This window comes from Rissa tridactyla, chromosome 1 (genome assembly GCF_028500815.1).
Source record: "Rissa tridactyla isolate bRisTri1 chromosome 1, bRisTri1.patW.cur.20221130, whole genome shotgun sequence".
NCBI lineage: Eukaryota > Metazoa > Chordata > Aves > Charadriiformes > Laridae > Rissa > Rissa tridactyla.
Window position 1 is genome coordinate 218,879,420 of NC_071466.1, and position 13,037 is coordinate 218,892,456.

Here is a 13,037-nt window from a genome sequence, read left to right on the forward strand (position 1 = left end):
GGCAGGGCAGGGGGCAGGCAGCAACCCCCCCGTTGCCTGCACCCCCTGAGCCCCCCCCAGAGCACCACCCCAACACAGGGGGAGCTGCAGGAGGGCCAGGACAGCACCAAATGTCACCCAGAGATAACCCCGGGGGACCGAAGGCACCGGAACAGCGCGGGCAGGGGGAGACAGTGCCGCACAGCCCCCCCCGTGCCATGGCCAGAGCCGCTGCAATGGGCGAGACCCTCGGGGCCGGCCGCAGGGGCAGGGTGGGGGGCAGCACCCCCCAGGTTGTGGGGTGGGTGCGGGGAACGCACCTCCAGGGTGAGGTGGGGTCACAGCCTGTGCCCCCCACCGTCCCCCCCAGCCCAGGACAGGCATCAGCTGTGGCACCCACTGCCCATCCCACAGCCCCCCTCCCCGACCTCTGCAGAGAGGGGACATGGGAGAGGGGGGCCTGGGGAGTGGGGGACAGGGAAGAAGGGACAGGAAGACAGGGGACATGGAAGAGGGGGTCTGGGGACAGGGGGAGAGGGGAACGGGGGACAGGTGACACGGAAGAGGGGGTCTGGGGAGAGGGGACATGGAAAAGGGGGTTTGGGGACAGGAGGAAGAAGGAGGGGGGGTTCTGGGGAGAGGGGAACAGGTGAGAGGGGACAGGGGAAAGGGGACAGAGGGTCTGGGGAGAGGGGACATGGAAGAGGGGGTCTGGGGACAGAGGGACGGGGAGAAGGGGTCAGCGCATGCTGCTGTGGGGCAGCCCCCCCACCCTCTGTGCCAGGTGGCAGAGGGGGTCAGGACAGCCCGGCAGAGCCTGGGACATGCCGGGGTGGGGGGCGAGCGGGGACGGGGGGTGGTGGCCATGGGGACACGGAGAGCCAGCAGCTGGGGCCCAGCGCAGCGTTTATTGGTCTGAGGGCAGGTTACATTCTGCTGTCGGGGGGGGGTCAGCAGCGGCCCCGGCCCCCAGGGACACCAGGCACCAGGGACGGCCAGCAGCGCACAGGTCCTGCCTCGTCCCCGGAGGGCTGGGAGGGGGGCGGGGGGGGAATGAGTCACAAATGTGGGTCCCCTGCACCCCTCTGCCCCCAGCAGCACCCCGGGACCCCTCAGCATCCCTGCCCGGACCCCTCTCAGCAGCGGGACCATACAGGGGACAGCCAGGACAGCCGAGCCATGTGTCCCCCCCCAGCCCAGCCTGCAGCAGCCCCCCCAGCCGGGACCCGCTGTTCAAGCCCCACTCGGTGCCAGCAGCGCAGAGGCAAGGGACAGGCCAGCGCAGAGGAGCTGTGACAGGGGCAGTGAGGGGGCAGCTGCAGGCAGCACCGCAGGCGCAGGCAGGGACATGGCCGACGTGCCACCTCTCCGGGGCAGGATGTCCCCCTTTTCCCAGGGGGCACGCGCCTGGGCAGACCCACCTCTCTCCCCGCTCCGCTGTGCAGCCCTGGGGAGCAGAGACAGACAGCAGTCCCCCAAAACCGTTACAGCCCCCGGCCAGGCAGTCTGGGCTGGGGGGCAGCCCCCCCGGGAGGGGACATGGTGTCCCTGGACGGTCCCGTGTCCCTGGCGCTGCCGGGGTGGGCAGGGGGCGGCTGCGGAGTCGCAGGCAGGGCTGGGTCGGCCGCTCTCAGGACCACTGCGCCTTGTGCTGGAAATAGGCCTCGAAGCGGCTCTGTGCATAGTCCTGGGACGGGAAAGGGGAGTCAGGGACTGCCCGTGCCCCCCCTGACACCCCCAGCCCCCCCCACACCCACAGCAGAGGAGGGGGGACGTGCAAGGGGTGCCTGGGCAAGCCCTGCACCAGGCACCCAGGGGCAGCGCTCACCAGGTACCCGAACTGGATGGTGGAGATCTTCGCCTGCAGGATGGACCACAGGCCCCAGAAGAAGTGAGAGGCCAAAGCGAACCTGATGGGGAGCAGCCGTCAGCCCCACCGGGACCCCCCTCCCTGCCCCACACCGGCGCAGGAGGGAGCGGGACGAGGAGGGTTTGGGGCTGCTGCCCTCTCTGTGCAGCGGAGATCAGGGGACGTGTCCCCAGGACAGTCCCCACAGCCGCAGGGACCCCCCCCGGTCCCAGCGTGCCCCTCACCGGTTGATCTCGGTGAGCATCTCCTCCTCGATGCGGGCCTGCTCCTCGTGCGTGGTGTCCCCGCCTCGCCCCGAGTCCTCCGAGAGGTAGTGCCGGATGAAATGCAGCTGGAAGGGGGACAGAGCTGGCACTGCCCTGCCCGGCAGACCCCCGCCAGCCTCCTCGAGGCCCCCCCCTCACTGGGAGCACCCCCTGCCCGCTGCCGAGGGCCAGGGCAGCTCTACCTGCTGCTGCCGGCTGGGGTAGTTCTCCAGGGAAGCCTTGAAGAAGGGCCAGGAATCGTGGGTGTAATTGTAAACCCACTCACAGAAGTGGTTGCCGATGTCGAAGCCCCTGGGGGAAGGGGAGGGTGAGCAGAGCCCCGGCCCCTCACACGCAGGAGCCTGGACCCCACAGCGGCTGCCGCAGGGACCCCCGCGGCCCCCAGCCCCACCGGTAGTTGTAGCTGCTGTACTCGAAGTCGATGAGCATGAGCCTGTCGGAGGAGGAAGCCTCACGCCCGGCCAGCAGCAGGATGTTCCCTGCGCGGAGACAGGACGGGGGCTCGAGGGGACCCACCAGCTCTCCCGGAGCCGGGGGGCAGCACGGGGGGGCAGGAGGCTGAGCCCATACCCAGGGTGGGCAAGGTGTGGCCGGGGAGGCCAGGGAGGGAGACCCCCCATGATGGGAAGCAGCCGCCACACTCACCCTCCTGGACGTCATTGTGGCAGAAGACGACAGGCGAGGGGGTGGACTCCAGCAGCTCCCTGCAGGTCAGGGGAGAGACGCCTCAGTGGGGGCAGGACCTGCAGGCCCTCGCCCACCAGCTGCAGGGACGCGGGGGCCACCACTGCCACCACACACAGGTGGACAGAGCTACGGACACAGCTGGGACCCAGAGCGTGAGGAACCTGGTGGGAACCGTGCTCCAAGGACACCGGGACCCCTCTGAGAGCCGTCCCCCAGGGACCTGTGCAGGGCCCTCGGATGGAGGGCACCCTCCGAGGACACGGGACAGAAGGGACCGCTCCCCAGAGAAGCTGAGTCTCCCCAGGCCCCCCCACGTGAGGGGGCTGGCCACAAAAGGAGGCTCAGCCCCGGCCCTGCGCCAGCGGGCAGGTGAGGTTCACCTGAGGCTCTTCATCTCTTCCTGCAGGTTGTAAGTCTTGAGGTGGTTGAACTTCTTCAGCTGCTCTTCCTCGGGGAAGGTGAGCTCCGAAATCTGCTTCAGGTACCTGGAGCCAAGGAGATGGCGCTGCGGTGGGACGGACACCCCTGGGTGCTGCCACCCCCCCGAAACTCCTCTCTCCCCATCCTGGCGCTGAGCTGGGGCCGCCACAGAGCTGCTCTGCACCCTGTTCCCATGTGCCCCACCAGCAGCCGGCCGGGAAACGTCCCCGTGCTCCAGACCCTGGGGGATTTCAGGGGCTGAGGTGACCAGGGAGGATGGCGCCTGCCCTCACCACTCCATGGTCCCAAACAGCCACTTGGGCTCCTTGTTGAAGGGCATCACCATGCCGTGGAACCGCGACATCTTCACCGCGATCTCCTTGGAGATGTCGGGGTCCCACAGGTCCTCGGTCCGCAGGCGCCGGCTCTGGGGGGACACAGCAGTGATGCGAGCAGCCCACCCAGGGGGGCCGGCCCTGCCCTGGGAGCTACGAGAGGCCCCGTGGAGTGGCTGTCCCTGCGGTGGATGGCCGGAGCCGGGGAGAGGAGACTCCCCCAGGCAGGCTCCTGCGGGATGGGGCGAGGGGGGGCCTGTCCCATACCGGAATGTACTGCTCCAGCCGCCCCTGGGGAAAGACCCCATAGAGCCGTGGCCCCAGCGCCCGCTCGGCCAGGATGGCGAACATCACGCTCTCCAGCACCAGCGAGTCCACGCCCTGCGGACACAGGCAGTGAGCCCCCACGACCCCCGCAGCCCCCATGGCCCCCACAGGAGACACAGGGCGGCTGCCAGGCCCCAGCCAGGAGGAAGATCCTGGCAGAGCCCCGAGCCCCGCAGCTGCCTGGGTGCCACTGGCTGGGGGCGTGCCACAGGCCGGGGGGTGCCAGCGCCCGCACTCACCTGCAGGATGGCCCCATAGACACGCAGCAGGACCTGCCGGGGCTCGTCCCCCACGCTCAGGATGTGCTCCGGCAGCGTGCACTTGAACAGCAGGTTGCTGAGCCCCCCGCTGCGGGCACAGGCTGGTCAGGGGCTGCGGGGGTGTCACCGGGGGGGGCCTTGGGCATGGCAGGGGGGCAAACGGGGAATTCGGGTGGAGACATGACTGGGAGAGAGCCAGGGGCACCCTGGGGGGGGAAGCAGGGGTAGGACTGGGGCACCTGGCAGGGGAAAGGGCCACCGGTCAGCGGGACAACAAGGCCACTGGTCAGTGGGGCAACTGGGGGCCAGTGGGAGGGGGGATGGCTGGTCAGGGAGGCAACAGGGACTCCAGTTGCGGGGGGCAATTGGAGAACAGGACACAGGGCCACCGGGAGGGGGCAACAGTGGGACACTGCAGGGGGGACTGGGCCACCGGTCAGAGCAGTAACAAGGGCACTGGGACGGGGACTGGGCCACCGGTCAGAGGAGTAACAGGGGCACTCCTGTAAACAGGGACGGGGACTGGGCCACTGGTCAGGAAAGCAACTGGGGGACACTGGGAGGGGGAGAGGGATAGGGGCTGGGGGGGCAACTGGGGGAGATCGGGAGGGGGACTGCACCACCGGCTGGGGAGGCAACTGAAGGACACCAGGAGGAGGACAGGGACACTGGTTTGGGGGGGGACAACTGGGGTACACTGTGGGGGGAACTGGGCCACTGGTTGGGGGTAACTGGGGCACAAAAGTGAGGGGACTGATACACCGGCGGAGGGGCAACTGGGGGATACTGGAGGGGGAGCAGGGACACCGGCTGGAAATCAGGGACACCGCCTGGGGGACAGGGACACCGGTTGGGGGGGCAACAGGGGCACCACGAAGGGGACAGGGACACTGGTCAGGGGAGGACACTGGGAGGGGCATAGGGACACCGGTCGGGGGGACAACAGAGACTCGGGGGTAGGACACGACTGGGGGAAGAGACTGGGGCCTCTGCCGGGCGAACTGGGGGGAGGACCGGGCCACCGGGGGATGGGCAGCCGGGCCACCGGTCGAGGGGGGACTGGGCCACCGCGGGGGGGGTGGGCAACAGGGGCACCGTGAGGGGGTCAGGGCCACCAGGAAGGGGCAGGACAGGGCCACCGGGTGACACCACAGAGGGACCCCGGGGTAAGGCCGGGCAGGGCCTGGTCACTGCACCCCCATCTAGACACCCCCACACACACACCCCGGGGCGGCGCCCCCCGTACCTGACGGGCCCGATCCCGAATTCCTCGGGCCCGATCAGTTTCCAGGAACCGGCGAGGAACTCCCGGCACCAGGCGTAGGCCTGCAGGCGGGTGGCGGCGGACACGACCCCGCTCCCGTTCCCGTTCCCCCGTCCCGCCGCCGCCATTGCGGCCTCGCCCCGTCCCGCTGGGCCGCGCCGGGCGGCGGAGCCGCCCGTCGCGGCCCAGCGGGGCGGGGCGAGGCGAGTGCTATCCAATGAGACGGCGCGCTCGGCTGCCTCTGCCCAATGGCGATGCGCGCCCGGTGATGACGTCACGACGCACGACCAATGGGAGGGCGCGGCGGGGATGAGGCGCAACGTGGAGGTGAAGGCCCGTCTGCGGGAGCCGGCGGCGGTCGCTGAGCGGCTGCGGGGCTCCGGGCGAGGGGATGGGGAGGCGCTGGTGCAGGCGGACACCTTCTTCCGCGTCCCCAGGGGCCGGCTCAAGCTGCGCCGGCGGACGGTGAGGACGGGGGGGAGGTGGGGGTGGTGGGGGTGCTGGTGGTGGGGGTTGTGGGGGGGCGGCCTGTGGGCCCGGCCTGGCCTGGCCTGGCCTGGATGACCCGGACCCTGACCTGGATGACCCTGACCTTGACCCTGACCCTGATGGACTCTGAGCCTGACCCTGCTTGTCTGACCCTGACCCTGACGGATCCTCCCTGATACTCCCTGACCATGACCTGGCCTGACCCCAACCCTGCCTCTCCCGCCTGACCCTGACCTTGACCCTGATCCTGACCCTGATGGACTCTGACCCTGACCCGACCCTGATGGACCCTGACCCTGATCCTGACCCTGATGGACCCTCCTTGATACTCCCTGACCATGACCTGGCCTGACCCTAGCCCTGCCTCTCCCGCCTGACCTTGACCCTGATGGATTCTGACCCTGACGGACCCTGACCCTGACCCGTGCCCCTCCCAGTGTCTCCCAGTGTCCTCCCCTGACCAGTGTCCCCATCCTCTTTGTGGTGCCCCTGTTGCCCCCCCAACTAGTGGCCCTGACCCCCCGCTTGATGGACTCTGATCCTGACCTTGATGGACTCTGACCCTGACCCCGAAGCTGCTGGTCTGATCCTGACCCTGACAGACCCTCCCTGATACTCCCTGACCATGACCTGACCTGACCCTGCCTGACCCTGACCCTGCCTCTTCTGCCTGACCCTGACTCTGACTTGCCCTCCTTGACCCTGACTCTGCTTGCCTGACCCCCCCCTGACACTCCTTAACCCTGACCCTCCTGGACCCTGCCTCTCCTGCCCAACTCTGACCCTGACCCTGTGTGACCCTGACACTCCCTGACCTGGCCTGACCCTGACCCTGGCCTTATGTCTCCTGCCTGATCCTGACCCTGTCTTGCTTGCCTGGTCCTGACCCTGCCCCTCCCTGACCCTGATCTTGCCCCTTCTGCCTGACCCTGACCCTCATCCTGACCCTGTCTTGGCCTCCTTGACCCTGACTCTGCCTGAGCCGAACTCTGACCCTGCCTGACCTTGATCCTGCCTCTCCTGCCTGACCTTGGCCCTGCCTGACCCTGACCTGGCCTGGCCCTGGTCTGGCCTGACTCTGACCTTCCCTGACCCTGCCTCTTTTGCCTGACCTTTACCCTGCCCCTGCCTGACCATGACCCTGACCTGTCCCCATCTCTGACCTTGACCCTGACCCTGATCCTGCCTCTTCTGCCCAACCCTGACCTGCCCCTGCCCCGCTGCCTTCCCAGGATGGCCGGGGGGAGCTGATCTTCTACGAGCGCCCCGATGCCACTGGCCCCAAGCTCTCCTGCTTCAGCATCACCCCCACAGACGACCCCGACGGGCTGGAGGTGAGTGCTAGGGGGGCCCGGGACAGCGCACCCAGGGGTCCTGGCTGCTGTCCCCACCCTGCGGGGGGCTTCTGCCCTTGGCCTCGCCCCCCAGCACGGCCTGGCGTTGCGGCTGCCCCTCTCAGCTCCTCTCCCACTGCACAGGCGGTGCTGGGGCAGGCGCTGGGCGTGCTGGGCGTGGTGAGGAAGGAGCGTCTCCTCTACCTCGTGGGACAGACCCGGGTGCACCTGGACCGCGTGGAGGGGCTGGGGGACTTCCTGGAGCTGGAGGTGAGGTTGGGGGGGGGGCCTGGCACCACCCCGGCTGGCAGCTGGGACCACGCAGCGCTTGCACGGTTCTCCCCCTTCCCCACAGATGGGCAGGGAGGAAGAGAGAGGAAAGCGGAAGGGGAAAGGGAAAAGGGAAAGGGAAAAGAGAAAGGAAAAGGGAAAGGGAAAAGAGAAAGGAAAAGGAAGGGGCAAGGGGAAGGGAAGGAAAAGGGAAAGGAACGGAAGGGAAGGGGCAAAGGAAGGAAAGGGGCAGGGGCAAAGAAGGGGAAGGGGCAAGGGAAGGTAAGGGAAAGGAGGGAAGGGGAAGGAGCGGAAAGGGGAAGGGAAGGAAGGGGAAGGAGCAAGGGAAGGGGAAAGGGAAAGGGAAGAGAAAAAACCCGGTGGGCTGAGATAAAGGCAGTTTAATAGAACTGTAACAGAAAAAAGGAAAATAACAATAATAATAATGGTAAAAGAATATACAAGATAAAGTAATCCAGCACACACCACTCACACCCGACGATGCGCTGCCCAGCCTGTCCTGAGCAGCGATGGCAGACTCCCGCCCCCCGGCCAGCCCCCATTTCTGTGCCGAGCGTGACGTCCGTAGTACAGAACATTCCACTGGCCATTCCAGCCTCCTGTCTGTGCTCCGTCCCGGCTTCTGTGGGAAGTTGAAAAAAGTCCCTGAATAGTACAAAGATCACCTGGCAACACCTAAACCAGTGTGCATTGTTGATGTTCCTGTCACAGCAAATCTGAAACACGGCAGCCACTGGAAAGAAAATGAACTCTGTCCCAGTGGAAACCGGGATGGTGGGGCCTGGCCAGGGCACGGGGGCCAGCCCTGCGGGCCCCACGCTCACCCGCCCCGTGCCCACAGGTGATGCTGACCGAGGAGCAGACCCTGGAGGACGGCGAGCGCGTGGCCCAGCAGCTGATGAAGGAGCTGGGGATCGAGGAGCAGGACCTGATCTCCGGAGCCTACCTGGACCTTCTGCTGGCCAAGGGGGAGTCGGGCTTGTGAGGGCTTGCTGGTGGCCCCTCACTGGCACCCCTCACTGGCACCCCTCACTGGGCTGTGACAGCACCGAGAGCAGGGGGACAGGACTGGGCCAGCCCACCCCATGGACAGCTGCTGCCCTGTGCCCTTGGCTGCACAATAAAATTTGGGGACCGATGGCATCTGTGCCTGGGACGGGCTGCTCTGGGGGGCACTGGGGCCTCAATGCCGAGGTCAGGGCACCCATGGCCCTTGAATCACAGAAGGGTTTGGGTTGAAGGGACCTTAAAGGCCACCCAGTGCCACCCCCTGCCCTGGGCAGGGACACCTCCCACCAGCCCAGGTTGCTCCAAGCCCCGTCCAACCTGGCCTTGAACCCCTCCAGGGATGGGGCAGCCACAGCTTCTCTGGGCAACCTGGGCCAGGGGCTCACCCCCCTCACAGCAAAGGATTTCTTCCCAATATCTCATCCCAATCTCCCTCTTCCAGTGTAAAACCCTTCCCCCTCGTCCCGTGGCTCCCCTCCCTGAGCCAGAGTCCCTCCCCAGCTTTCCTGGAGCCCCTTGAGGGACTGGAAGGGGCTGGAAGGTCTCCCCGGCGCCTTCTCTTCTCCAGGCTGAACCCCCCCAGCTCTCTCAGCCTGTCCCCACAGCAGAGGGGCTCCAGCCCTCCCAGCATCTCCGGGGCCTCCTCTGGCCCCGCTCCAACAGCTCCGTGTCTCTCCTGTGCTGATGCCCCAGCGCTGGAGGCAGCACTGCAGGGGGGTCTCCCCGAGCGGAGCAGAGGGGCAGAATCCCCCCCTCGCCCCCCTGCCCACGCTGCTGGGGATGAGCCCAGGCTGCGGGGGGGTTCTGGGCTGCCAGCGCACGGTGCCAGCTCATGGCCGGCTTTTCCCCCCCCAGCCCCCCAAGCCCTTCTCTCAGGGCTGCTCTCCATCCCTCCATCCCCAGCCCGGGCTGGCACCGGGGGCTGCCCCCACCCAGGGGCAGGACCCTGCACAGGGCCTGCTTGGACCCCATGGGGGTCACAGGGACCCCCTTCTCCAGCCTGTCCAGGTCCCTCTGGATGCCATCCTGTCCCTCTGGCGTGTCACCGCACCACTCAGCTTGGTGTCATCCGCAAACTCGCTGAGGGTGCCCTCAGTCCCACTGTCCATGTCGCCAACATGTTAAACAGCACTGGTGCCAGTACCACCCTCTGAGGAACGTCACTCGTCACTGGTCTCCATCTGGACATGGAGCCATTGACCGCAACCCTTTCAGTGGGGCCACCCAGCCGGTTCCCCATCTTCTGAGTGGGCCATCCGTCAAATCCGTGTCTCCCCAGTTTAGAGACCAGGATGTCGTGTGGGACAGTGTCACACGTTTTGCACAAGTCCAGTAGGTGATGTGGGTCGCTGTGCTGGCGGGGGGGCTGGGCAGGGAGAGGGGTCCCAGCGCCGGGGCAGCTCCGAGCTCTGCTCCCTGGGGAAGGGGTGCGGGGGGAGAGGGCTGCGGTTCACAGGCTGCCCAGAGAAGCTGTGGCTGCCCCATCCCTGGAGGGGTTCAAGGCCAGGTTGGACGGGGCTTGGAGCAACGTGGGCTGGTGGGAGGTGTCCCTGCCCAGGGCAGGGGGTGGCACTGGGTGGCCTTTAAAGGTCCCTTCAACCTAAACCACCCCGTGACGCTATGCTGGGCGGCAGCACTCAGCCCTGAGCTGGGATTACGCTGGGGCCGTGGCTGTGCCAGGAGCGGAGCCCAGCGGTGCCAGGGGCAGGGGGGCCCGGGGCTGCTGCAGCAGCAGATGGGTGAGCGGGGGGGACAGGGGGGCTGGTAGCATCTGTGCTGCTGTGCCATCTGCCTGCCCCTGGCTTCCCTGCGGGCCTGATCCTGCCCGTTGGGGGGCCGGGCAGGGCTGGGGGGTCTGTGGGGCAGCACACCTTGGAGGGGGGCAGTGCTTGGGCCCTGGGCATGGGTCACCCATGGGGCAACATGGGGCTGGGGCCAGAGGGACACGGGGCATCGTTGCCAGGGCAGGGGCTGCTGCCCACGCTGATCCTCTGCCCTCCCTGAGGCCAGAGCTGAGAGCACTGGGGTGCACTGGAAGCACTGGGGTATAGTGGAATGTGCTAGAGTGTACAGGGAGCACTGGGGTGCACCGGGCTGTACTGGGAGAAGTGGGAACACTGGTGTCTGCTGGGGTGTACTGGGACTGCTGGGAGTACTGGGGTGTGCTGGGAGCACTGGGGTGTGCTGGGAGTGCTGGGGTGTCATGCCTAGCCCTGCGCACCCGGCAGCAGCCGCTGGTGTGGAGCCACCGGCGTTACCTGTGGTGCCGCAGCCCCCGCTGAGGGACGGAGCCGGGGGCAGGAGCGGCAGCCAGGCCATTCCCGGTGCCCGTGAGAGGGGAACGGCTGTGCCTCCAGGGGTCTCTGTGCCCCTGTCCCCCAACCCGCCCTACTAATGGGGTGCTGCTGAGCCCACGTCTGCCGGCTGCATTTCCCAGGGGAGCCAGAGCTTCACAGGGGGGACGTCTCCCCTGACGGCCCCCTCAGAACCCACATCTCGGGGTGCTGGAAGGGCTGTGCTGTGCCACGGCGTCAGCCCTTCACTGCCTGGCTGTGCCTGCCTGCCGCCACCGACCAGGACAGCCAGGAGACAGCGGCCTGTCCCCGTGTCCTGTCCCCGTGTCCCGGTTTCAGCCTGGAAATAGTTCATTCCCTTTCTAGTGATGGCTGTGGAAGGAACACCAATGATGCATCTTGGTTTAGTTGTTGCTAAGTGATGTTTATACTATCGAAGGACCTTTTTCAGCTTCCCATAGAAGCACAGGCAGAGGATGGAATGCCTGGAGGAACATTCCCTGCCACAGGCGTCATGCTCGGTACAGAAATGGGGCTGGTCGGGGTGGGGGATGCGCAATCACTGCTTGGGATGGTGCCAATTCACCAGGCGGTGAGAGTGACCCGTGTCGTTATTGTTATTAATGTTACTTTTCCTTTTCTGGTATTATTTCTATTAAACTGGCTTTATCTCAATGCATGAGTTTGGTTTTTCCCCCCTCTCCCCTCACCCTTATTGGGAAGGGTGAAAGGCCAGGGTCGGGGGGAACAGTGGCTTCATGGTTCTAGATCCCGGCTGGGGTTAAACCATGATACCCAGGACAGGGTGTCCCCTTCCTGCCCGTCTCCCCCAGCGCAGGCGGGCGTGGGGGTGTGAGGGGTTCAGAGCAGCCATTCTGGGGGTGCAGCCCCCTCTCACAGTCCCTGAGCCCTGTGGAGCTGAGAAGGGGCCCCCATTCCTGACCATGGGCCCTGTGCGGAGCAAGGGGGTCTGCCTGCGGCACTGAAGGCTGGTGGGACAGGGGTCGATGCGGGCATCACCCATGGGCAGTGGCTGCCCGGTGTCCCGCTGTTGCCCTGGCATTGTCCTGCAGGACAAGCAGCGTGCTGCCTCTGGGACCGGAGCAAACAAACCCCCAGGGTTCAGCGTTGCTGCCATGGGAGCTTGGTCTGCTCTACCCGGGAGCCAGGGAGGGGCTGGTCTGTATGGAGAGAGTAATGGAATCACAGAAGGGTTTGGGTTGAAGGGACCTTTAAAGGCCACCCAGTGCCACCCCCTGCCCTGGGCAGGGACACCTCCCACCAGCCCACGTTGATCCAAGCCCCGTCCAACCTGGCCTTGAACCCCTCCAGGGATGGGGCAGCCACAGCTTCTCTGGGCAACCTGGCCCAGGGGCTCACCCCCCTCACAGCAAAGGATTTCTTCCCAATCTCTCATCCCAATCTCCCCTCTTCCAGTGTAAAACCCTTCCCCCTCGTCCCGTGGCTCCCCTCCCTGAGCCAGAGTCCCTCCTCAGCTTTCCTGGAGCCCCTTGAGGGACTGGAAGGGGCTGGAAGGTCTCCCCGGCGCCTTCTCTTCTCCAGGCTGAACCCCCCCAGCTCTCTCAGCCTGTCCCCACAGCAGAGGGGCTCCAGCCCTCCCAGCATCTCCGGGGCCTCCTCTGGCCCCGCTCCAACAGCTCCGTGTCTCTCCTGTGCTGAGGACCCAGTGCTGGAGGCAGCACTGGAAGGGGGACTCCCCGAGCGGAGCAGAGGGGCAGAATCCCCCCCTCGCCCTGCTGCCCACGCTGCTGGGGATGCAGCCCAGGGTACCCGGGGTAGGAGAGGCAGGGCCAGCGCCCCTCCAAGGGCTGGGGACTCAGCGTGACACCGGGACAGCTGTCCCCCTGCGACCTCTCTTCCGTGGCACAAAGCTGGCCTTGGTCTCACCCGGGACTCCTCATCAGTCGGGGGAGCCGGGATGGGATGGGGCAGGGGGTCAGGAGGGGCTGAAGGGGGGCTGCACCCCCACCATGCACAGATCGCCCCTGCCTCCCTGACCCCTCTCTCTGCGACCCCACCCCTTTCCAGCCCCCCAGGTGCAGATTGTCCTCGCTACCCCTGAGCCCCCCTTGCTGTATCCTCCTGCTCCCCAATGCAATGACCCTCCCCACGTCCTTGCGGCTTCTAGAGCCCCTTCGCTCCCTCTCGCCCCGCCATTTCACTCCGTTCTCTCCATGCACGGACTCCCAAAA

At 66.6% G+C, this 13,037-nt stretch overlaps 2 protein-coding genes across 2 annotated transcripts in view; both read right to left on the minus strand.

Annotated features, from left to right (window-relative positions):
* The window catches only part of LMF2 (lipase maturation factor 2), a 106,887-nt gene that overhangs the window by 81,007 nt on the left and 12,843 nt on the right, over nucleotides 1–13,037 (minus strand). The gene's annotated exons all lie outside the window — the stretch shown is intronic.
* On the minus strand, nucleotides 869–5,536 carry CHKB (choline kinase beta). Its single transcript, XM_054200259.1, has 11 exons — nucleotides 5,391–5,536; nucleotides 4,124–4,232; nucleotides 3,825–3,938; nucleotides 3,516–3,649; nucleotides 3,183–3,287; nucleotides 2,761–2,819; nucleotides 2,507–2,594; nucleotides 2,298–2,406; nucleotides 2,074–2,180; nucleotides 1,808–1,889; nucleotides 869–1,666 (listed from the first exon to the last, which is right to left on the minus strand). The coding sequence occupies exons 1-11, from the start codon at nucleotides 5,534–5,536 to the stop codon at nucleotides 1,610–1,612; spliced, it is 1,110 nt and encodes a 369-aa protein (XP_054056234.1). The 3' UTR covers nucleotides 869–1,609.

Excerpts from the sequence above, each read along its gene's own strand:
- CHKB (XM_054200259.1), bottom strand. The coding sequence starts at position 5,536 with ATGGCGGCGGCGGGACGGGGGAACGGGAACGGGAGCGGGGTCGTGTCC. Across the intron at positions 3,939-4,123 it reads TCTATGGGGCCATCCTGCAG|GGCGTGGACTCGCTGGTGCT; the intron begins GTGAGTGCGGGC and ends CTGTGTCCGCAG. Across the intron at positions 1,890-2,073 it reads ATGCTCACCGAGATCAACCG|GTTCGCTTTGGCCTCTCACT; the intron begins GTGAGGGGCACG and ends GCTCCCCATCAG.